At 40.0% G+C, this 26,747-nt stretch overlaps 1 protein-coding gene across 4 annotated transcripts in view; it reads right to left on the reverse strand.

Moving 5' to 3' along the window:
* The window catches only part of dac (dachshund family transcription factor), a 439,607-nt gene that overhangs the window by 197,206 nt on the left and 215,654 nt on the right, over nucleotides 1-26,747 (reverse strand). For 3 of the 4 annotated variants that reach the window (XM_019047294.2, XM_019047293.2, XM_019047291.2), the window contains exon 3: nucleotides 18,542-18,675. In XM_019047294.2, coding sequence (XP_018902839.2) covers nucleotides 18,542-18,675 — 134 coding nt within the window. The remainder of the gene's footprint in view (nucleotides 1-18,541; nucleotides 18,676-26,747) is intronic. The other variant, XM_019047292.2, reaches the window with a different exon arrangement.

The raw sequence follows: 26,747 nt of genomic DNA on the forward strand, positions 1-26,747 counted from the left end.
CGAGGAGTGTAAAGTGATACTATTGGTTGACTTGAGTGGCTCCTATAGACCAAGGGGGTAAATGATGAACTAACTGAAGTGTCTCTCAAGAGTTGCCATTAGTTAGTCTATTACCTACCTCCTTTGTCCATTGCAACCATCCGCTTCCACCAATAGTATCCCTATAGCTCTATCTATAGCTTTGTCTGTTAACCTCAAAAATCAGCCAGCAGCGGGCTGATTGTTGAAATTGATAGACAAAGCTATAGGCAAAGAAGATAAAAAGGATGTGGAGGGATCCTAATTGTGGAAGCAGGTGATTGCAATAGACAAAGGAAAAAGTAATAGACTAACTGACGGCAACACGAGAGAACTATTAGTTAGTCCATTATTTTCTCCCTTCGTCTCTAAGAACCACACATTTCAACCAATAGGACCCCTCCATATCCCTTTTGAATTCTTTGTGCATCGCTTTGTCTATCGATTTCAAGAATCAGGCGGCAGGACGGCAGCACCGAACTGGAAGTCGACCAGATGCGGAGGAAGACTCAGCCCCGGCGAGCAGATGGAGGTCACGGCTGGAGGCGAGCACAAGATCGGAATCATAGCCCGGGAATCAGAATCATAGCCCGAGAATCAGAATCATAGCCCGAGAATCAGATTCATAATCGGAACCGATTCCCGGCCCGGAGCCGGTTATTTGTGATCGAGTGTAATTGAATCCATTCGGACTCGACTCCTCGCGCCGCGATTGAATGCCAGCTCCATCTGTTCGATTACCGTCTTTAAACGGCAATCATCGGATCGGGCGGTGGCCATTCGGGGGTCCACCCTGGCACCCCCCCCCCCCGTTGCTATCACTCGCCATCGCAGAAATTATACCACTGCCCTGGGATTCACATCTAGGAGTCGGTGTTTCGTTGCAGTATTTCGCACCGATTCCCGGAGAAAGGATGAAAATGCCTGTGCCTTCTTTCTCCTTTTCTTTTCAGTTTCCTCCACGGAAAAGTTTAAATTGCTGATTAAACAATTCAATTCCTTAAAAAGTGACTGCAATACTGCCGTGCTAAGGAAAAACGCCGTATGAACCTTCAGGCGTTGCAAAATTTCCATTTCGAAAACACAAATTTCCTGGTAAATTTAGGAATATTTTTCTCCCAATTTTTCAGATAATATTGCTTGCAATTTTACCTGGAGTTCTTGAAAATTTCAAGGAAAAATACTCATAACTTTCCTCAAAAATAAACATTTTATTTGGCAATTCTCAAATGTTCATACGGCGTTTTTCCTTAGCAAGGCAGAATATTTCAACGTAGATTTCACAACTAAAAAATGCTACTTTAACCACTATTGTAAGCTAATTTAACCATGGGAGTGGTTAAAGTAGCATTTTTTTGTTGTGAAATCTACGTCGAAATATTGCAGTCACTTTTTTAGCAATTGAAATGTTAAATCAGCAATTTAATTTTTTCCGTGCACCGCTAAAAATACAAATAAGACAAACTGAAACTAACACAGTATGGAAAAAGAGCAAAGTATAAAGAGGTGCGTCGATGACGGCGCAGAGATACAACTATTCGTACATGATGGATGTCCGTGTTGCATCTGCAAAATTGAAGGCGCGATGGCGCTAGGCGTTAACTCGCAATGCTCCGTTCTTTGCTGCCGTCTTCTTCAGCCGTCTCTCCTTTTGTGCCTTATTTCTCCTCTCCTCTTTCTGTTTCCTCTTCTTCTTCATCTATCTGTCCTCCTATACCATCTAAGTTTTTTTTAAATTTTCTTTCTCTTCCTTTTTTTTTCCCATCCCTACATCTTCCTCTTTTTCCTTTTTGTTTTCTTATCTTCCTTCTTCCTTCTCTACTTCCTCATATTGATTTTCTACTTTTCTTCATGTTTGGCTTTCTCTTCTTCTCCCTCTTTTACTTTTTCTGTTTGTCTTCTTCTTCCTCTCCTTTAGCTTCAACAATTTCCGTCTAGAATTTGAAAACTACATAGCTGCTCTGAGAGTCTTCAAAATCATGAATAGCGTACTTTTAAAACGGAGTATCCCTTGTTCTCGATGAAAAACAGCCACGTAAACTCAATTAAAGTGAAACAATTACTTTCCGGTGGAAAAAAATCCGATGATTTGCATTTGGGGAGTTAAAGCGACATAAATTTGCTCCTTTTTTTCGAGCTTTATATTTGTGTTACCATTCCACTCGGCTGTTTCGCGTCACGATTCATGCTGCGGAATTCGCGATGGAGCGGAAAAAAATGTGTGCTTGTCCCGATAAAGTTTTGATTTATTATTGTGACACCGCCTTTGCGACCATTTTTCCCTCTCCAACGTCTGAACTGAATAATTTCTGACAGGGAATGGACGCGGCGCTGTAATGTGCTCGCGAGTTCGAGCAGAAATGCATCGTTTCCCACTTTATAAATCTTCATAACTTTCTGTACATTTTTTTTCGAAACCATTGTAGGTATTTGAACGATTTTTATTTTGTTCTGTATGTGATAGTTTCCTACATGAATGGAAAAATCAGATTTTGAAAATCTTGAAATTTCAAATTTTGACCTTTTTTTGAATTTTTTAAAAGAAAATATGAATTTTTTTTCGAGTTCGGTAACCTCTAAAACTTTCAATTGTACGAAACTGAAGAAAGCGCTTTCATCTATTCGTGTAATAGAGCGTCAAGATTTCAACAAAATAATTGAAAATATCTTAATTAGATTCAGAGCAAAAGGTTAATCAATGTGAAAAAAGTAAACTTTGGACGTAAAATTGAAAAATTTGGAAATTTTTGACCGGTGGCCCCCTTGGAAGAGAGGAACTATTTGGATGTATTTCTGCCAAACGAAACTAGCTATGTGCACTGAGACATGAGCCCTGAGACAAATAAGAATATGTGTATAACAAGACTCACGTCATAATGTACATACTTCCGTTTGATAGAAATACGTCCATTTGAGGTAGTTCTATATGCTTAATGAAGAAAGTCTACCGCGCTTCATATTTTAGAGAGTAATTACCCCATACGGCACCCATGCAAGATCCCTGAAAAGACTAACCCATGAGCAGGAACGAGAATCACTAATCAACCGACTTATTAATAATCTGTCACGAAAGTTGAGCAGCGCGCCACGCGTGCCAACCACTCTTTTTCCTGCCAAGCAAAGCTGCCAGCCCCACAATCTCACCCCCAGAATTCACGGTAGTACAACTAAATCTGCATTCAAATCGGCAACCCCGCACGATAATTTTGCCAGATCCGTCATTTTCCAATTAAACCCGCCTTCCTTAAAAAGGAGAATTGAGTGATTTTCCGGAGAAAAGGCAACGCTGACGTCATCTTACAGCCCCTCGCGAGGGGCGAATCCCGACCTGCCGAGGGGTGGGGGGTGGTCGAATCGTGCACCCGTGTGCGCGCATCATATGCTAATTTATCGGTTGAATCTTGTATTTTTGGCACTACTCGGCAAGCCTGGAGAGGTGGGGAGGGTTGAAGAGTTAAATAAGGAGTCGGATTGTAATTAACTCAATAATTGTATTCACTTCCACGTCCTGACCATAAATCGCCCTATTCCTCATTCATCTTGGCTCGTCTGTGTTTAACGCCTCCTCCCGAGGTTTTCCGATTTTCCGGGGTTGTTTTGATGACACTGCCTTATAAAACAGTGTTCCCATTCCATGTCCATCAAAAGTTCCGGGATTCGGAACTTTCTTGTCTAATTTCTCCCACTCCATGACCTCAAAATTTCCGGGATTTTGTATGGATTCTTTTTAAAAACTTCCGAGAAAGTTCCGGAAAATGCAAAAGACCCGGGACATTTCGGGATCTTCAAAAGTTCCGGGAAAACTTAGGAAAATATCAGTGTCCTAAGCTCAAAATAAAAAAAAGAGCTCGGTACTAGTTCCGGGCAATGGGACTGTTATAAGACGAAAAGTACTTTATCGATGGTGAACCTCCCAAACCACGTATCTCAGTTTGCGAAAATGCAGACTACACGATGCGCTTCATTGTTTAAATGAAGACTTAACGTAAATGTTTAAACTTGCGTAATTTTCCCTGATTCCGCGAAGGAAATTCTATGAATACTTTAGAATATGATGTTGATTTTGTTCTTAACCAAAGTAACGCAAAAGAGGAAATTTTAAATCAGAAAAAACGAGACACGTGGTTTGGTAGTTACATCTAGGTATCTTTTGTAGTATTAGATTCATAATAAAAGAAAATACAGTATGTGGAGTACAGTGATGATGGCGCAGAGATACAACTATTCGAACTTGATGGATGTCCATGTTGCGTCTGCAAAATTGAAGGCGCGATGGCGCGAAGCGTGGACTCGAAATGCTCCATTATATGCTGCCAATGAGGTGTCGCTCGGATTAGAGAGAAAAGTTAGAAATCGAGGACCAAATACGTATCTTCTACCTTCGGCTATGATGCTCACGTAGTCCTTAAAGCACCGTTACAAATTAGACAAACGGAAACAACAAAATATGAAAATAGATCATGGGATTGGAAGCGTGTTGAAGACGGCGCAGAGATACAACTATTCGAACTTGATGGATGTCCGTGTTGCGTCTGCAAAATTGAAGGCGCGATGGCGCCAAGCGTTATATTTTTTGCAGTGGCAACTCCTGTTATATCCTTGGAAAGATCCATTCCCGAAGTTACACTGTGGACTTTTATTACGAGTTTGTGGAAAATGTCTTTTACACGCAGCTATGTTAAATATTTCCGTTGTCATAGTGTAAACCATACGGAAATTAACACCCTTAAGTGGAAGTTAGCTCAGTTCTACCACACTTAAAAATCTCTCTAGTCAGAGGACGAAGAGGGTGACACAATCGAAAGTCCTAAATTTAACTTTTTGTAACTCAAAGTCGGGTTAACTGTCAATTGCGATGGGTGTGATTATTTCTTCTATTTTCATAATTTTAGTAATTTTAGTAGTTTATTAAAAATATTGATTTTGTAATTCAATGAAATCTACTCTAGGTTTAAAATATCAGTAAAAATGTTATTATTTCTAATTTCCAAGATTAGTATTTTATTTTATCTTAAATTATTTACTGATTGAAGTTACTGACTTTTCTAGTTGTTTTTATAATGTTTAATCCAGTGATTTCAATTTTATTTTTTATTTTATGTCTTATTTTTTTAATAATTTTTCTTGTATTTATCGTTAACTCCTATTTTTCTCCTAGAAATCGTTAATCGTTAATCGTCCTAGGTATCGTTAACTCCTAGAAAGACGCTTTTCTGTCATTCATCAAACACTTACAGCGTGTCGAACGTCACAGTTGCCACGGTTAGGCAATGTTATGTGGATATATCACACGGGATTAATCGGGAAAAAGCACTTATTTTTCAGCACTATCTAGCAACAACGGTTGATGAGACGACCCGTGACGACGTAAACGTCATGACCCTAGTTTTTGGCCGTGATTAATGCGAGTCGATTGGGCACCTCGATGCGGTGTTCCTGTCATCTCGTCAACGAATCCGAACCGTGGTGACACACCTTTTCCACTCTAACGTCACGAATGAAAACATAGGAAATGCGCGGCGGATCCCAGAAATGGAGGCGAGGGCGTGACATTTCATTGACGAATCTGGACCATGCACGGGAAAGTTGCCACACCTATTCTGCCGTGCTTAGGAAAAACGCCGTATGAACATTCGAGAGTTGCCAAATTTCCTTCGATAAAATGTTTATTTTTTGAGAAAAGTTGTGAATATTTTTCCTTGAAATTTTCAGGAACGTTTGGTGAACTTGCGAGAAAAATTATTTGAAAAATTGGTAGGAAAATATTAATAAATCATACCAGGAAATTCGCGTTTTATCAAAGCAAATTTGGCAACGCCTGAAGGTTCATACGGCGTTTTTCCTTAGCACGGCAGTATTTTTCACTTGGATTTTCGGCGTTGGTTTCAGCGCTCAATGCGACCACCAAATGATGTTAAATGGACCGCGTTAGGCAGAAAGTAACCAAGCCACATCAGCTATTGTCAAATTTAATCGGGCAATTTGATTTTTTACAAGAGAATGCTTGTGCGGATCCTTTGAAATGGAGGGATTTGCTTCGTGCGACGCAGAGAATTCACTGAAATTTGCAAGAACATCTGCACAACCGTTTCCTTGTAAAAAATTAAATCGTCCGATTAAATTAGGCAATAGCTGATGCGGTTTGGTTCCTTTTCGCTTCCGCCGTCCAAATAATTAGTGTCTTCACTGGAAAAATGGCAGGAGAAAGATGTTCCTTGTGATGAATCGTTGTTATCCGGACGAGAAAAGTGACTTCATTCCAAAGGAATGAGGTTCGTACCAAGATTTTTAACCCAACCCGACGTAAGTGACTCTTTAAAGCTTGCATGCAACTATACCTACTTAGAGGATGCCCATATTTCATATGCAAACATTTGAAGGCGCCTTGAAATCCGTCACCTCTGGCAATGCGCTCTGATTATTTCCACCGGACGTTGCAAAACTACTCAAAATTTATTTTATAAATAAAATGATTTTTCCCCTTTTTTATTAACTGGGGCATCGTTTATTTAAAAAAGCCATAAAGTTCTTCGTTTATCCATTTACTTTTGTTCCCCCCAATGGGAACGGCTTAAGGACTGCATCAAGTGAACAGAGGCATACTAAAACGGTCTCTTACTATGGAAGGGCCCTTTTTACTTGATCCAGCTCAAAAATACTTAAATTTCTGCAAGTGTATTATAATATGAGAGAACTTTTAATACGTACGTAAATTCGATTTGGTTTTCTGATCATTGGTCAAACAAAATATTCCGACATGAATTTTGGTTTCGAGTTTCCTTCGAGATACCAAAACTTCAAGGAGAACGGACTCCTTAAGGCGCAAAGACGGAGGTGGAGGGAAAATAAAAGGAGAGGAGAGAAATGATGAGGCATAAAAAAGAAATTAAAAGAGACAAGCGGCGAAGTTGTGGCGCATTATTAAAACTTCACCTCAATTTGATTAACAAACCAAGTGAAAAGGCGCCGTCTGAGACCCAAAAAGGAAAAGTATCAATGAGGTAGAATGAATAGGAGAGTAATGAAATAAGAGCTCCTCTTTTCCCTGAAATGAATTCGCCAAAGTCATAATTGGACTGAAAATATAAAAGGTAGGCCCTGTTCGTTTTCCTCGTTGCCAAACATCTTCGTGGTTGCAAAGTGAAAATTTATCTAAATGAATCTTTTAATTGTTTTACGTTTAAAAAAAAAATTGTTTTTTTGGTTAATCAAATTATTAAACTTTGATTACAATTTATTTGGCTTTAAACCTTCCTGGAAACAATGGTTTTTTAATTTAAGTAGTGAAATTCTTGAATTTACCGTTAAGAAAAATGTGCTATAAAAAGAATCGCCTACATCAAGCAGGAACCTGCTTGATTCAGGATGGAATTACTTGACGGCAAATTCAAGTTACTTCTTTTGCCAATATGAGTAATTATTTTAACTGTGATTTTCACTCTAAAAATTGATTCTGATTGAAAAGCGCGTATTTATAATACTGAATTTGCAAAAATTCGCGAGAATTCTATTCTCTATCTCTATCTCTATTATTATTAATATACGCGAGTTCGAATAATCACGCCGAACACGGTGCGGTCGGTGTCAAACTCATATCAGCGACTGTAGGAATACTTCACGCATTGCACCAAACAGTGCGGTTGGCGTCAAACGCATATTAACGCCTATAAGGCTGCATGAATACTTCTCACATTGCACCAAACGCAATGCGAGAGTTTTTCTGATGGAGAGTTCTTGCTGACAGGCGCCGACGAACAGGCCCCTCGTCCTTTACTTCCTTAAAAGATCCCTTTTCGATAACTGGGATTCGTTTGAAATCTGGCAGCAGAAGCGTTGGGCTTCCGGTGAAAGGAATGCCTCGTAATGATGATATTTCCTTTTCATTCAGGAGACCGCTTTGCGTCTTTTGCTTAGCCCGAGTAATTAACACCAACATCGGGAAAACGGGAAGAGGACCGCGGCGCTAAGCTCCACCCGGGAAAACAAGAATGCCGCTGTAATTGAACCAGTTACCGACCCCCTTTCACGAATTTACCACCCCCATTTGAGCACTTTTTCCGCGACGTTTTTTTTAGTATATTGGCGATGCATTTTCACAGCGATAGGTTTCCTTCTCTTATCGGTGGGCTCTTGGCGTCTTGCGGGGTTTTTAACCGTGTCATATAGTTCATTTCCATAAAAATGGTAATGTCTAGTCAACTTACTGCAGTGGAAAGAGCTCAAGTTTAGAAATATTCTTTAAATATTTTCAAAATTGAAGGCGCGATGGCGCGAAGCGTGAACTCGCAATGCTTCGCTTTCATGCTGCCACTGAGGTGTCGCCCGGATTCGAAAGAAAATTTAAATTACAAGGCCCGGATAAGTATTTTATATATTTGTCTATGTTGCTCACGTAGTCCTTAAAGCACCGTTACAAACCAGACAAACGGAAACAACAAAATATGGAAATAGATCAAGGGATTGGAAGCGTGTTGAAGACGGCGCAGAGATACAACTATTCGAACTTGATGGATGTCCGTGTTGCGTCTGCAAAATTGAAGGCGCGATGGCGCGAAGCGTGAACTCGCAATGCTCCGCTTTTATGCTGCCAATGCGGTGTCGCTCGGATTCGATAGAAAATTTAAATAATAAGGCCCGGATAAGTATTTTCTATCTTTGCCTATGTTGCTCACATAGCCCTCAGAGCACCACTCTAAATAAGACAAACGGTAGCAACAAAATATGGAAATAGAACAACGGAAAGGAAGCGTGTTGATGACAGCGCAGAGATACAACTATTCGTACTCGATGGATGTCCGTATTGCATTTGCAAAATTGAAGGCGCGATGACGTGAGACGAGGCTTGAGGAGATATAGCATTATAAAAAGGAAACGAATTTCGAGTGATATTCAACAGTGCAACTTTCAACAAGTGCAACAAGTTAGGCCGCTTATAGTGATTCTATTCCATTTTTTTTTTTTTTTTTTTTTTTTTTTTTTTTTTTTTTGGAAAAATATTTTAATGTCTCGAGAAAATATTGTCTTTGCGCACATAAGAGTCTTAAAACAGGATATTCGCATAATTGTACTTGAATTATTCTTATTGAGAAAGAAATGAGAAGAACCCCAGAGCAAACCCGTGTCCTGTTGAGTTCTTCACACTTATGCGGTGTTCCTTCCTGTATACGAACGTGAGTGGGGTTGGGAAAAAATCAATTAATTGACGCAGAGAAGAGAACGGAGACTTGCGCTACGCCGCGATGCGACGCTGGGAGCCGGGCTTTATCATTAACCGCAACTCTCATTGATTTAGCACGTAATTCAGTGACGCATCCGATCGCCAGATGAGTGTTGAATCTTCCTTGCAGAGTAGGTGGCAACTCAAAGCTACGACCCTCGCTGCCATCCTTGCCAAAGAATATTCACCGATTGAATGGAGTGTAACTAGAGAAGATAATTATTTTTACGACTCTGTGCTAACAATTGGGATGTTGCATGTGTTAGGAATTTGCAATTTGACTATTGCTTGATATAGAGGTGGACTCTCAGAATAGCGTGGGATATCCCCTCCATTTTGGCCTCAACTTGAGAGCTTTTTTTGAGCTTGGGAGTTAATTTCAGAGGAAACCAGTGGCTACATCGTGTTTCTAACACGTGTATGTTCTCAAAAACAAATGGAGGGCATAGGTGAGATTTGAATGATGCGAGTTGGACATTTTAATTTTATTTTTCAGGAATTGTGGCATCGACGCGCGAGTAAATCAAGTGGAAGACGCCGGGGCAAAAATGATAAGGTTATTGATGTCACGGAGCAATAGTGCCAACAATAAATTAATCCCGACTGAGAATGGAGTCGCGTACTGCAGAGCGCGCTGCGCTGCGGCTGGCGAAGGTTAGGACGCGAGTAATTGCACAGTTTTGCTGAGCACATAGTTATCGCCGCGAAAATTACCGTACGCAGATAGAAAGTTATAAACAATTATCATTATAAATATCCCGGTTGCCGGGTATTAATTCCAATTATCCCAGTGCAAAACACACTGCCACTCCGCCGTGCTTGCGAAGAACATCATATGCACCTCAAAATTTTGCCAAATTTCCCTTAATAAAATTACAATTCAAAGATAGAATTGCGAATTTTTTCTTGCCAATTTTTCAAGGAGCCTCATTTGCAATTTAATCTAAACTATCTACAAATTTGAAGGAAAAATTTTCGTAATCTTTTACAAACATTAATATTTGATTTAAGGAAATCTGGCAACGTTGGAATGGATATACGGCGTTTTCCCTCGACACGGCAGCATTGCACCCCGGTTGGAATAGAGCCGCGCTAGGAATATTCTTATGCTGGTTAATTAGTGCGCCGGCGCAGTGTGTTTTTTCGCCGTTTTATGGTGTTTTGATACAAACCTGTGAGTCGTTAACCGACTGAGCTCTTGAATCATGAGCCGTGTCGTTATGACGTCACAGCTTTGAGAAAAATATAGAATTCGTATGGACGAGAATTGTGTATTATGCGTCGTCTTCGCAGACTGTGTCATCTGATGCATCTCATGCTGTGTATCTTATGACACATGCATATACTGTGTATCTTATGTGTTTATCGCTTTGTCTATCAATATTAATAATCAGCCCACTGCTTTCGATTTCTAATAAATCTTCATCATTCGTATCATATTCATACGTTGAAGTCCTTTATCCTGAGTCTAACTGTATGATCTCTCGTAGGTTGTCATTAGTTTGTCTATCATTTGCCTCCTTCGTCCATTGAAAGAACCCGCTTCCGATAAAACGCTGAAAAAAAATGGTACTGATTTCACATTCTGGATGTAAAAAAGTGTACGACACCTCACAAAACCCTAAATAAACCGCCACTGTAGTTAGTTTTACATCTTGACATTGCTAAAGTATCTGCTATAATCGCGGTTAATTCAGCGTTTTGTGAGGTGTCACACACTTTTTGACACCCAGAATGTTAAATCAGCATCATTTCTTTTCCGATAAAGAATCGACCTATGTTCCCTTTGTCTTAATTGTCTATAGCTTTGTCTATCGATTTCAATTATGAGCTCGCTGCTTCCGATTTCAAGTGCATCCTCATTATTTGTACATCATTTGTATCATCTTGATACGTCGAAGCCCTACGCCCTGAGCTGTGAGCCGAGGGTTAATGGCATAAGTTAGGTCGGATCGGCGATAGTGGTGGAAACTATAAATTGTGGCGATTAGAACGGTGCGGCCGGTGCGTGAGAGCCAACTGAAATTGAGACGCAGTGACCCAGCTCGGCGGCGATGAATAATTTAACAGATCATAAAATAACCCGCGCCGCGTCCGCAGTGTGAGTGTCGGGCGTCTGTGTACGTGTTGAAAACCGGCGCAATTAGCTTTAATACGATTTCAATTATTGTTCCCGCTCCTGCGCCGAGGATGCGGCCGCGCGTCTGCGCATGCGCAGGAGTCTCACGCGCCGCCCTCCGATTGGTCAGCCCCGGAGCGAGGGCCCGTGCAATCATCGCGGAGAAATTATGCAGTGAGAAATAACGAGAGGAAGCCGGCACTCCCCAAATCCACGATCCTAAGCGCCCTGAGAGAAAAAACTTCGATTCGAGGGTTCATTTGAAATGGTTCAAATCGAAAACCAAAGTTTCTTGGTAAAAGTAACCAAAATTTTTGGTCATAGGAATCGAATTTGGGAATCGTTCAACTGCCGTGTCACGGAAAAAGAGCAATAAAAGCATTCTGGGATGAGCCTCGAAAGCCATTTGATGAGCCACTACATCAGAGCATGTGCTATTGAGGCTCATTAGTTGCGATTCTTGAAACTTGGCAACACTGTTTTTCCTCAATTTAAATCTATGTGAAAAAAATCGAAATCAACAAAAACGCGTCTAAATAGAAAACAGCCGATCGCTTCTCTATTACGAACGTATTCAAGTTGTCTCGTGTGTTTATCATTCAATTAGCAGTTGCAGCTGCAGTATGCAGTTTCGTTTGAAATTTTTTGAAGCAGAATTGGACTACATTTTGCAATTAGGAACTACAAATTCTGGCTCAATCGTAAAAACACGCATGTGCGAAGGGAAACTAATAGTACATACGTTTTTTCTACTGTGAGCCAGAAATTACAGTTCCTAATTGCAAAATGCAGTCCAATTATGTCCAATGTTTCATTCGCATGAGACCTGAACAGCTTTATTCTAATGCGTCAATCTACTTGCAAACAATGTCACCGCGTTAATCGCACTTACTGTCGTGCTAAGGAAGAACGCCGTATGAGCCAACGGGCGTTGCCAAATTTCCTTCGACAAATCACGAACTTTCAGGAAAATTTGTGGACATTTCTCTTCCGATTTTTCAGAGGATTTCGTGCGTAATTTGATCTAAAAAGTCTGAAAAATTCATGGAAAAAGATTCATAACTGTCTTCCAAAATGAATATATTCTGGGAGGAAATTCGGCAACTGTCGAATGCTCATACGGCGTTTTTGCTTAGCACGGCAGTACCTCGGTGCACAGTTCACAGCCGTGAGTTAGGTGTCACGGGGTCAAGCCCATGCAGCACCCGAGCCCAATTCAATCACAGAATCCGACTCCAGCATTGCATCCCGATCGATATATCGATCTATCGAGACGGGTGACCTGGGCCCGGTGAAAAAATCGATGCATCGATCGATGGGAACGATGAGCGGTCAATTGACGACAGGAGATGACCCTACAGGAAGCGAATAGTTACAGCCGAGTTGTTTGTTTCAACTGTCTGTTTCCGCTCACACACAATAGAGAGCGCGCGAATCATTTTCATTCATAATAATCGCTCCATTCATGCTATTTATTCAATCAATCAACATTCAGCCGACCTTCCTCCCCCGAGAGTCTCATTGTTTCAATCACAACCGCCGTGGACCCGATCAGCGATACTCGTCTCGTCGCTTTAACCTAGAACTTTTTTTAAAAAAACTATTTTTTCTTCTTCATATAAAACACAAACCACAACCTTCTTTGAATAACAATTGGACTACATTTTCCAATTGGGAACTATAAATTCTAGCCCGGTTTAAAAACAACGTATATGTGCTATTAGTTTCCCTATGCACATAAGTGTTTTTCCAGCAGAGCCAGAATTAATAGTGCCAAATTGCAAAATGCAGTCCAATTCTAAAAAGCATGATCCACTTTATCATAAAAAATATCCGGGGCTCCCATTCCATGTCCGTCAAAAGTTCCGGGATTCGGACCTTTTTTGTTCCAATTGGACGTATTTCAACCAAACGGAACTATGTGCATTAAGACATGAGCCCCGAGACCCATGAGAATATATGCATAACAAGGCTCACGTCATAATGCACATAGTTCCGTTTGACAGAAGTACGATCAATTTCTCCCATTCCATGACTGTCAAAAGTTCGGGGATTCCTTTTCGATTTTTTCAAAAGTTCCGAAGAAAGTTCTGGAAAACGAAAAGCTCCGGTACATTTTGGGAATTTCTAGAGTCCCTTTATACTGAGAGTCAAGACAACACCCCTCATGGAGTCACAAACGGGAATAAAGATTACACAAATTGAACGTTTTTCGTAATCTTTGATCGGCTCATTCTTAAATTCCTTTCTCCGTTCCTTCTCTCATTCCGTTTGTTCCTTGTCGAACCCGAAATTCCTCGGTCCATTCCAGATTATAATCTTTGCAATTGGTGAAAATGTAATCTTTATTCCCGTTTGTGACACTGTGAAGGCCTAAAATCCGGTTGACCAATCAGAAATGGATTTGCATTGTCTTGACTCTCAGTATAAAGGGACTCTAGGAATTTCCAAAGTTCCGGGAAAAATTCACGAAATTTCAAAAGTTCCGGAATTCGGAACTAGTTCCGGAATTCGGAACTAGTTCCGGGAAATGAAAGCATTGGAAATGTCGGTCCCTTATCTGAAGTTCAGCACCTGAAATTCCCAAATTTTTTTATGACTGCAAAATTTCCTGAAAAGTAGCGTAGGATTCAAAACTTAACTTTTGCCTCGCCCGATTATATGGATTAGATGTTTTTATTAGAGACTTTTTGCCAACTTCGGCTCAGAAAATATGGAGGGTGAGTTCAAATACAAAAATTTAGATTATGAACTTAATCTTAATATATGTAATAAAAAAATATAAGCCGTTTTTTGTATGCACGTTTGTGTCGATTTGTCTCCTCATAACTCCTTCCATTAACCAATCAAAAAACCCCGGTCAAATTTACATTACTTGATGTAGAACAAGTCTCAGTGTTAGCCACTCTTGATGAGAATAGGGCTCCAGGTCGAAAACCCTTTCCAAATGTGCATCTTTACTTTGAGACAGTAATTTCCGATTTCCGTTCACGATGAAATACCCACAACTCACTGCTTCTTTCTACAAGGTTTCTGAGCAATTAATGACCTGTTAAAGGGTAAAAATTAATAGCCGCCCTTGTCCTAGAAATGAAAGAAAATATGTTTGAGATAGAAACCACTTGAGTAAATAAGAAAGAATAGCGGATATTTCAGAATCGGTCGACTTTTAATGACTGTCAAGAGGGTTTGATGAATTTCGGAAGGGGCGTTCGAACTGAGACACGAAAGCAGAAAGAAAAACACTCGGAGTGAAGACATTGAGCCTCGACGTGTGTCAAAAACAGCGCTTGTTATAATTAGGTTGCTTTTCCTTCAGGTTGTAGTATCTCCGCGGTGTGGTCATGTTGGCCTTAAAAATTGTTCCGAAATAAGTTGGCAAGCCCATGTTTCCTTGTGTGTTTTGATCTGAAAATTGTTTAAAATGGTCCTAGGAATATAATGCATATCGACGGTCAAAATGCAAAACCACATATCTCCGAACACGCTAGGACAAGACGACCAGTCTAACTTTATTTTTTCCTTAAGGAACTACCAACATAATTTCTTGAAAACTTCCTTGAGATGAATCACTAAATACAAAAAGAGCAAATGTCCAGAAAACCAAATTGTTCAGGAGACACAAAAAACTGTTTATTTCGTGGTAGATATTTTTTGGAAAGTCGTTATGTTTAAAAAATATCTACCACGAAATAAACAGTTTTTTGTGTCTCCTGAACAATTTGGTTTTCTGGGCATGTGCCCTTTTTGTATTTAGCGATTCAGATATCTTCAATGTTATCAGATTGTTCTGTATAAATTTCAAGCTGTGGAGGTTGGCTTGCTCTTCTTAGAAAAAATAAAATAGAGTGGAAATTTTGAAATGCTGAAACGTAGATACGTGGTTCCACACTTTGGTCATCGCTATTTTGAATCAGCTCAGTTTCCTACGAATTTTTCCATCACAAACCTAATTCAAATCGGTTAATTATCAATTGAAATTCATTATGCAATTAGGGTCTACAGTTTTTGGCTAATTTATGAAAGGACTTATCTCCATAGAGTAACTAATGGCAGATTTTGTAAATTGTTATAAATTTTTTAAAATTGTGGTTCCTCATTACAGACCTACTTCAAATTGATTAAATATCAATTGCACTCCATTTTGCAATTAGAAACAACAATTTCTGACTCATATATGAAAGTACTTTTCTCCGTAGAGTGACTAATGGCAGATACGTTGTTTCTTTATTTCAGTAGTTTCTGACTGGAAAATTTGGTCCAATGGAGAATTTGCAAGGGTCTGAAATTTGATGAATTTCCTGTTTAAGTGGAATCCTCTGAGTGAACTGAACACGAAGATACCCTTGATTCATAAATTGAGCGATTATTAGAGGAGATATGACAAAATAACCAGTTCTGCTAAATTACATGTGTTTAAATGGGAAATGCCGCCAGATGACGTCACAAGGCGGCGCATTTTCTCACTTTTAAATCAATTTTTCTCCAATTTCCCATGTCAGAAAAAAATTATGAAAAATATTGCGAACTCAGCTCATTAGGCACTTTCAGATGAAGCAATAAAAAAATTGCGTGCAAATTCTCCATTGTGTTCAAATGGCGTAAAAAACCTTGGCCCCATATGAATTTAAGTTTTCTTCCGTGGCGTTTATTTGAATAAAATACGGAACAGTCTTGAAAATGAATTTGGAAATTATGACCTATCATTGCCCTTGGCAACAGAGCGGAGACCACCAGAAAAGTGGACCTCGTAGCCCCTCTTTGAGAGAGGAAGGTGCGGTGTGGTGACACCTGTTCTTTTTCCACGGGGGGCCGCTCGTGGCGCAGGGGGCGGGCCGCGCCGAGGGGGTGGCAGGGGGGCTATTGATAATCCCGAACAAAGCCAGGCAAGGAAGTGTTGAGCAAATATTTATACTCTTTCGGAAAAATATTAATGAAAGAGTTGCGATGTAATTTAAAAGTCTGCGCCTAAATGAACGACGGCTTTGAATCAATAGCTCGTTCATATTCCGCGGCGCGGCGAGGGGGGCGGGGGGGGGGTGATAGAGTTGTAAATGACCTGGTAAAAGAAACGCCTGTCGAGAGATGTCTCGAAACTTCCAGGTTAAATGCCTCACGGCTAACACGGAAAAAAATATCACAATCAAGGTTCGGATCGCACATCTGAAACTTCAGTTCTCACATCTGAAGTACTTCAGATGTAAGAACTGAGGTTTCAGATGTCAGACCTGAACTTCGGAAGCTAGACCTTAAGTGTTCAGATGCTCAATCCGGAAACTTCAGAAATGCATAAGACCTAAACTTCGGGTCCCACGCACGAAGTGTTTTTCTCCGCGCACCTAGCCGATTTTGGCGCTAGACATTACAGTAGTTCCACCAGTCAGAGGTATGGTTGAGACAGCCGAAAGTGTGGTTAGATCAACCATACCTCTGCTCCGCACAACGCATAAAACCACTTCTTCTGAAAATTATACTATTTATACAAAGACTGATTTATACAATGATTCAACCTGTAATTATCAGGCGAAGTAATCTCACACGCGCGCCTTCATTTGCGAATGATGCAACAATATGCACGGGAGTTGAAGAATTGTATCACCTCGCCTGGTCAAAGAAACCGCATTCCGCATATCGCCAAGTGTAACCGAGTGAAATTTCAGTGATGACAACGAGAGTTTCCTTGTCGTGACACTAGGTTTCCTTATTTTGATTAATGTTATGTTTGATTATCATATTAATTTTGTCGTGGCAAGGGAACTTTAGTTTGCACAAATAAAATGTTACCCGCACTGGAAAAAGAAACCGCTTGGATCTAGAGTCCAGACTCTTGAAAACAATGACAAGACAAAATACTCTTGATTCAATCGGATTTTTACTTGAATCAAAAGGAAATCCGCATAATTTAAGAGGCTGGGTTCTTGATTTAAGCAAAAATCCGATTGAATCAAGAGTATTTTTTCTTGTCATTGTTTTCAAGATTCTGGACTCTAGATCCAAGTTGTTTTTTTTTTTCAGTGCGCCGCGCCGCCTTAAGTCGTAGCAAACGTCGAATCGAAAATTTCAACCATAATTACGAACGTTCTTCTGTATCACTCGAATCCTTTAAGACAGCTTCTCGCAAAATTCGACAACAGAGGGTGAATCTATTTCGATAATTAAGTTTTCAAGTCCCCCGCGCCCTGTCAAAAGGTGTTATTTCTAGACGCGGCAAACACCCCTTTTTTCTGCTTTTGTTTCAGCCCGATTAGAAATACGACTCGGAAAAACACTTCCGAGTGTTTGCTGAGTGGTGTTTGCGATTGTTATTTCGATTAGCGGTCGTCTGTGAAGTGTGAGCGCCTGAGTGGTGCCTTTGCCCTTCAAGTCAAATCCCTCTAATTCATAACCTCATGATGTAGCTTTGAAAGCACTAAGTACCACAAACAAGGAGACACATTTCATTGGTATTTTGGCTATGGTAGAAGCTTTTTCCTCGTGAAGCTTACGGATGATTAAGATCAAATTGCAAATAAATTTCGCTGACAAATCGGAGAGTTAAATATACACAGATTTTCCTGAAAATTCGCGTCCCATGAACAGAGGATACATTTGAGGGGCTTGGAGGTCTAGGCGCATAAGCCCAGTTACTGCTTTTTCCAGAAATACGTGTTTGAAGTTTCGAGATTACATGGATCCTTATGCCGGAAAGAAAGTTAAAACTGACTTTTCGATGCTCAAAAATAGAACTTTGAGGGCGACTTTTCCACAAAATATGCTTTAGGACTAGTTGTACTTCAAATAATTCATGACTCGTTTTTAAAAAAAAATTTTAAAAAAAACTGCACTTATGCATCTTATCCTCCTAACTTCTCAATTGAGCTACCTTTCGCAGTTGGGAGCTAAAATTTCTGGCTCATTTGTAGGAATACTTATGTGCATAGAGGAACTAATGGTACATACGTTGTTCTTAAACTGGGCCAAATTTGTAGTTCCCGATTGTATCAAGACTAGTTTTACTTGATATCATTATTATCTTAGTTTTTTCAAAAACTGCACTTGTCCTCCGAGCCCCTCATTTTTGGTAACGTCTGAAGGCTCATACGGCGTTCTTTCTTTGCTCGCGCAAGTAATCTCCTTATGTACGTACTCAAATTCGAGTGGGGTTAGAACAATGAGGGCATGAAAAATGAAATGAGGATCTCACTCACCGGAGAGATGTCCATTTTCGTAAGTTGAGTAGTCTCCATTCTCCATGCGGTGCTTTTTGAGCTGTTGACTAAGATGCGAGGCGGCCAGTGAGAGTCCTACGGGCGCCCTTTTTGGTGGTCGTCCGGGTCTGGAGCTGCAACGTGAAAGAGAGTTACTGTTGTAAAAGCAAAAAGCAAGACCTACACTGGCAAGCACTTCTTCATTTTATTTGTGTGGCTTCCTTGCAGCTCAGCCGTATAAAAACGCAGAAAAAGTGAAATTGATTCTTTAACAATTTTATACAATGGAAAAAATGCTAACTTAACCACCCTTGTTACTAAGTTATAAACTGAAAAAAAAAACACATTGGATCTAGAGTCCAGACTCTTGAAAACATTGACAAGAAAAAATACTCTTGATTCAATCGAATTTTTGCTTGAATCAAAACGAAATCCGCTTAGATTAAGATGCTTGGTTCTTGATTTAAGCTAGATTCTGATTGAATCAAGAGTACTTTTTCTTCTCGATATTTTTAAGAGTCTGGACTCTAGATCCAATGTGTTTTTTTTTTCCAGTGTAGCATTGTGTGAAAATAGCAGTGTAAGTTGTAAAGATGGGGGTCATAATTTTACAACATAGTTGTTTCAAAAGATTATTTCTGCAGTAAATTCCTTTCTAATACATTTGTTCCTGATGTAAGTTTGAGTGTTTTTTATGAAGTGCTTGCCAATGTAAATCTTGCATGTACTTAAATGCTGAAGAAAAAATCATGCAAAGTATATCTCAACAATAGTAAGCATGCATTTCAGACATGCAAGCATATTCCGGATATGTTGTTTTGATTGGACCATAATTATTACGTTTTAGCAGTGGTTGCTTCAGCGTGGCAACGTGATTAGAATTGGGGTAGAATCAATGTGCACTGAAGTCTCTTGAATCCAAAGTCCAGACTCTTAAAAAATTCCACGAGAAAAAATTCTTTTAACTTGATCGGATTTTTGCTTAAATCGAGAGCCAAGCCACTAAATTTAGGCGGATTTCTTTTTGATTCAAGCAAAAATCAGATTGAGTCAAGATAGTGTTCTTTCTTGACAATTTTTTTTAATGGTCTAGACTATGTATCCAGGACCCTTTTTTTCCAGTGTGACTTATGCGTTGAACCGATTAACAGGCTCCAAATTTAAGTTTTACCTCACTCAATTACGATGCTTTGATTGTAAATATACATTGTCTCTGGCCATGACAAAAGCAATCAATACTGCGTTGCTCTTATCGTGAACCGAATGCTCGCGAATCCATCGATGAATTTGAATTTTCTTAGTAGGCGAGCGTTAATCGACTTTGCACGTCGCGAATGAATTAGCGGGTCGCACCTTCCGCCAAAGTCGGCGTTTCCAACTCAAAGTGGATACCGAGGCATCTTGTGCGATTGAGGAGGAGGAAGTAATAATCTGGTCGAGGTGTCCACCGCGCCACTCTCCAGAATTGCCACGTGGTCTTTCGGATGTCCAGGCATCCGCTTAATTTATTATTATATATAAAAATCGGACGAAATTCAGAAAAAATTCTTCAAAAACGAGCATATCGTCACTACAGTATCACAAGCGCCATGCAACGTTCCAAAAATTTCGCCGTCATTACATTTTTTTACAAAAAAATCGTTCAACGAAGCTGTACGAAAATTACACTTAATTTTCTTAGTGCTGCCGACAAAATTTAGTGAAATTGTCAGGCAGATTCAGCCAACAATATACCTCTATAAAGGAATAAAGTGGCTTCGGAAATTTTGAAACGTCGCATGGTGCTTGTGATACTTTGACTGGATGGTGACGACATGCCGCAGGATTAGATTTCAATTTTATTCATACTTAATGCGTGTATTTAATCCAGCATAATAAGAGTAATATAGGCAAACAAATTGGACTAAAATTTATAATCAGGAACTACAGTTTCTGGCTCAGGTTAGAAACAACGTGCGTGCCATTGGTTCCCCTATGTACTTGAATGTTTTTACGGGTGGGCCAGAAATTGTAGTTCTTGATTTCAAAATGAGATCCAATATACAGTTGTGGTTTACAGATTGAACTGAAAAGTGGACTTCATTTTTCAATTAGGAACTAAAATTTCTGGCTTATCCGTAAAAGCACGTACATGAATGGGAAATCAAATGGTACATACGTCGTTTCTAAACAGAGCCAGAGATTTTCGTTCCTAAGTACAAAATGTAGTCCTTTCAACAGGCTTTTTTACCTTAAACATCCCCTTTAATAATTCTCATCGGTCAAGTCAGTTTGAAAGCAGGTACTTTTTCCCCGTAATGCTGGCACAACTTGACATTTGACTCTAAATCCTGAGTAATTATAGGAAATATCAATCCAGATCACACATTGGCCGGACGTGGCGATCGAAGGGGGCAGGGGGAGGGGGAGTGAGGGGGGGAGGAGAAAACTTCATGGAGGTCCGCGTCGCGAACAAGAAGGCGAGCTGTTAAAATATGTTTAGATTTGAATTGTTAACAAGAAATCAGACGTTCCAGACGGATTAGATGCGCAGTTGCCACGTTTAATGTTTAATCCATTTCGTATGATATAGAAAATTCATCAGAAAAAGGTGGACCTGCATGAAGGAGGCCTCCGTGAACACATTTTTGGACTAAAGGAGGAATAATACAACTGTTTTGAAATAATGAATAGAGCAGTACTGTTGTAGTGCTTCAAGAGACGTCTAACTCTAAGAGAGGGCCAAAATCTCTTGATGTCTACGGACGATAAATATAGTTTATGGCTGTAGGCCATAACGAAAAAATCAAAATATCAGCAGAATTAAGAAAGGAAAATTAAGAACACCGAAGAAAAGAGGTGCTGTAGTATCATCCTGGATGTTAAAAAATTGTGCGACAACTCTTGGATGTTGTCATTACCACTCTGGCTGTTAAAGTAACATCCTAAGATGTTACTTTCACATCCTATCATGCTACGTTAACTGCCAGAGTGTTAATAGTAACATCCAAGAGTTGTCGCATATTTTTTTAACAACCGTAACATCCGGGATGTTCCTACAGCATCTTTTTATTCGGTGAAGTTGTGTTTTTTTCGCCTTAACGAATTTCATGTTTTAACCGAGACAAACTTGACAACAGGCGTCGGATGAACGCACTCTCCGTAAACATTTAGATACCTACACATCAACATAAACATTTCTCATTATCTATGAAACATTTAAATAACTATCGGAAACGCCAAACGCCACACCGACCGCCCGGTACTGAGCCGCGCTGCCAAATGGGATAAAACACTAATTGATCTCGTAACGAGTAGCGCGTCCGATTCGACGATTTCTTGCACGGTTTGGCAGTTACATGCTCGGAATTCGACTGGACCGAGATCTGCTCAAATTTATAGATCTGACTCAAATTAAGTCCAAGTCTGCCACTACACGCGCTTTACTTCGGTTATTTTCAGAACTTTCGGGAGGCAGCGTCGCTGACAACGGATGCTTTGAACATGCCATGAAGCACTGTCAAAAATTAATCAAGCCTGTGGAGATATTTCAAAATATGCATGTTTCAAATCGGATGCATAATTATATACTTGTAATTATGCAAGGAAAAAATATCACTCGTCGCAGAACACTTAAAGCGAAAAATTGAAGTTTACTTAAGGTAAATAAATATTAAATAGTTAGTACAATTGCGCCAAACACAATGTGGTCAGCGTGAAACGCATAGCGCCTACAAGACTGCGTGAATACTTCACGCATTGCGTCAAACACAGTGCGAATTATTGCTAGTAGTGGTAATAGTGTAAGCAGTAGTAGTAGAAGTAGAAGTAGTAATAGTAATAGTAGAGGTAGTAGCAGTAGTAAAAGCATATCGACAGTGGAACTGCCAAACCACGTGTACCTCGGTTTGTGGGATTGCAGAATTCCTTACGAAAAAAAATGGTCTTGCTGATTTAACAATTATATTGTTGAAAAAATGTGTCCAACATGTTTCAATGCAGATTTTACATTAAAAAAATAACCACCCCCATAGTTAAATTAGAATTTTTTAACACTTTTTTCAAACACTTTATTTATAAAAACAGCAAGACCATTTTTTCCGACTAGTCATTCTTAATTTTTGAAAACTTCGGTTACCTACACTAAAAGTTTCGATGTTTCTTAGGAACCGATTTTTATTGCTCCGTATTATTGAAGATAGTTCTGATTGAAAATTCGGATCCAACGTTTTCTCAAAGACGTTCAATGGGCAATTCTCAATGCGTCTACCTATATCCTTTCCTTCTCACCCCTCGAGTTCTCAGATTCCTGTAGCTTTTCCTTCCGTTTCTCGGAGCTGTTTTGATATGCGTTTAAGTGGGTGGATTCGTTTTCATTGTATGTTGATATTTTAATTTTGCCCTCCACCCTCACCCTTTTCGGCCACCCCTGCCTCGAGGCGCCACCCCGAAAACTTCTTCAAACTTGACTGAACTCGAAATCTTAACATTCTGTTTGGTATTCTTGAAACCTCCGACCCCTCCCCGTGTATTTTAACCTTTCGCCGGTTTTGTTTGTTCATGAATGCGCATTTAAGGATTGGAAGCGAAATAAGTTTTGATTTAACGGCCGGAACGAAGATTCCTTCCGGAATACTTACAAGACTCATATCGTATTTGGAAGTATTTCTGTCAAACGGAACTATAGGCATTAAGATATGAGCCCTGAGACCCATAAGAATATACGCATAATAGGGCTCGTGTCATAATGCACATAGTTCCGCTTGGCAGAAATACGTCCATTTGTGAGAGAGAGTTGGGAGGAAACACGAAATTAAATGTTTGAATCTAATTTATATTGGAGCAATGATTTGATAAAGAAATATCTGTTGCTCATTTTCCTTTTTCATCCGGATTACCATATACACAGTCGTTTAATTTTCCAAAATAGTCGAGAAGACAGAGGAGGTTTTTCTGAACATGTTAAATTAAAACACGGATCTTTCGGTTAAAAAATGGATGAACCGTAAAAGTAAGTATACATTCTGCATCGGCAACGGGAGAAGGTTGCTTTTTTCAGTATCACCAAGGTTTATACCAAAATGATTTAAAATCAAACATTATTGGTTTCAGAAGATTTGAGAGACGATCCGAAATATATGGATAAAATATGGGGGAAAACGGGAAACAAGGCTAAAAATACAATAATAAAAAAAACTCGAGACGTGCCAACTCAAAACTGAGTCATTTTTGGTCCGAAAATAAAGTAAAAATTAAAAAAATTCGAAAAAAAACTGAAACTACATGTTGATGGTCAAGATCCGAGAAAAACAAAGTTCTTCCTCGAAATTATCTTAATTTTTAATTTATTTTCCGACTAAAAATAACTCAGTTTTTCGTCTTGGGTTGTTCATTGCTGTATTTTTAGCCTGTTTTCTCGTTTTCCCTACTTGTTTTGTTTTTCATGTTACCATTGTCTCGGGCTGCTTCGTAAAAATGTTTATCCGCAATACACGGTACACCAATATTCCCCACGCTGAAAAACAAACTCCGGCCGTGGAAGCCGTACTTACAGGCTATATAGACCAAATATAGACATACCAGGCTCCGGGCTCAGAGGCCGAAAGTTCCGGGCGCAGCACCCGGAACAATCAAAGCTACGGCTCCAGCACCCGGAACTTTCGTCCTCTGAGCCCGGAACAGACTGTATGTCTATATAGCCCGTAACTTTTCTTGCAGAGCAAGAATTTCTCCCCAAACAAAGTGAATAAGGCGCCCTGTTCTCTTATCATGATAAGCTTCACGGTCCCTGAATCGCGTCGACAACGGACACGTAGTAGCGCGACGAAAACAATAAAACGGAAAATCCTCGCGGTTGCACCTATCGAGACTTAATCCCGAAAGTTCCACGCGAGAGATATTTATTGCTCGTTTTATTGGGTGGCTGTGCTTTCCCGATATGAGCAGGGTTGCACTCTACCCCTCGCTTTCTTGGTTCTGTCACTGGGGGAGATAAATGCCCTAGTGACGATTTCGAGAAGGGCGGGCAACGCCGGCCCTGAACAAGATCGTGCCGTGATTTGTGGACTCCCGGACCCTGAATGATAAAACAATTACACGTCATAAAAAGTATATTTATGGGGTCCGAGTGGATTCGTTTACCGCCGTGATGGGTCGCCCTGCAGTGTATTGGATTGAAGCGTTTGACCTCTGTATTCAGCCGCGCTGAGGAAAAACGACATACGGGCAATCGCATGTTGCTGATTTTCTTTCAGCTGAAGCGTGAATTTACAGGATAGTTGTTTGTGGAATTTTCTTCTTCAGATTTTTCAGAGGATTTTCTTCTTGATTTAATTCGGTATTATTGAAAACACAAAAAATGCTTTTGAATTTTTCCCAGATAATTTTTTTGGTGATTACTTAAATATATTATTACTTGTAACGACTCTCAGCGCAGCCCTTTACTCCCCCCCCCCCTCTGAACTACGTAACGCTGGCCTGACCACCCCTCCATTTTTAAAATAAAATCAAGAAAACGCTGAAAAAATACACTGAAAAAATACTTCTGTTTACGGGGCTCCTGCACTTATTTTGTAACAGTTCAGAAGCTTCCGTTATGAGGACAGAGTACTCTGTTCCTACGACCGAAGCTCTGTTCCCATAACGGAAAGATTCTGTGAGTGTAACAAAGAAACTGCAGGAGCCCTGTGAACAGAAATTTCTGTCGTCAGCACCATCTATTTTTTTGTGTGTAGCTTGACGAAAATTCGGGTTTTTTTGGGGAAATGTTATGCTGAAATACGTTTTCGATTCTTACACGTTTTTTTCAAAGTTCTCCCTCCCCCCATAGCTCGGATTTTTTATGTAACGCTGGACTTAACACCCCACTCTCCCCACCCTTGTAACGCACCGTAACGCTGCACAGTGGATTGAGTAAATCAGAGAGATCGGACATGAAATTTTTGACTAAAACTGCAAATTTGGATGTTTATTTCGCCACATTTTAAACTTTAAGGGGTGCTTCGAGAAGGGAATTTCACGAGGAAACCGATGAAACCACTTTCGGGACCTTAAAGTTGTGTATAAACGGAGTTATCAGCGTTTAAAGTTTCCAAATTTTGTCCGACCTCTCCTATTGACTCGATCCATCGTGCGCTGGCTCAAATCCCCCTCCCTCGCCAAGTGCGATACGTAACACTTGAACGGCCTCTTACGCGAAATCCAAAGAATCAAAAGCTGGGAACTTTCGGAACATGCTGTGAGCAAAAGTACACATTTTTATAATCGCTTACAACAGGAGTCTCAACGCCTCGCCCCGCCGACGGAACTCAAAAAGCAATTACTACTTTAAGCCCGGCGCGCGCTCTCTGAAAAAGATATATTTCTTTACCTTTACCGAATGAACTCCAACTTTTCCTTCGGAGCGGGGGATTTTTTTCGGGCATCAATTGTTTTTCATCGCACGGGCGGGGGCGGTAATCCTCCGTTTGAATTACACTTTTGTCCACCCTCTCCACCTGCTTCGAGTAACTTTCAAACATCCCCTCCCTCGTCTTCCCGACAGCATAACTGCTTTTTTCCCGCTTCCTTTTTCCAAAGGAGAAATTAAGTTTGTAATGTCCCGTCTTCGTACCGCGAGGACAATGTTCTCAGCGCTCTTTGACAAATGGCACTGTCTTTTCTGCAGTTTCTGAAATTCATTTCGAAGATTAGCCAAATGAATGAGCAATTTAGGAGCCGTTGGATTACTTCAATTTTCGCTTGTTGGCCTTCATTCGCTTAAAGAATCGGACTATATTTTTCAATGGACCACTGGACGAGACGTGAATTTAAGCATTCTGATACATGTTTCTCAACCAGATTTTAACGCGGAACACGATTCTTGCATCGAAAATTACTGAAATCAACTCCTGAATAAGACGTTGACGTTTTAATTTTACATTGGCTACAGAAAATTTGTTTTGCTCGGTCAAAAGAAACACAATACTCTACGTGAGTCAAATCTTGCACTACAACGGTTTTGGCAGGCTTCTCGATCAAACATTGTTCATTTTCCGCCCTTTATTGTTCAAAGTGTTAACAGTTTGCTACGGCTGAGCTGAAGCGTCAAAATTGAGATTGCCATATTCTCGTATCGCAGAGACTGCCAAGGTAATGTTCAGTATGCTATTTGACTTATACGAAGACCATATGGACTGCATTTTGCAATTTGGAACTATAAATTTTGGCTCCTCTGGAAAAACACTCA

The sequence above is a fragment of the Bemisia tabaci genome, chromosome 9 (genome assembly GCF_918797505.1).
Source record: "Bemisia tabaci chromosome 9, PGI_BMITA_v3".
Lineage (NCBI taxonomy): Eukaryota > Metazoa > Arthropoda > Insecta > Hemiptera > Aleyrodidae > Bemisia > Bemisia tabaci.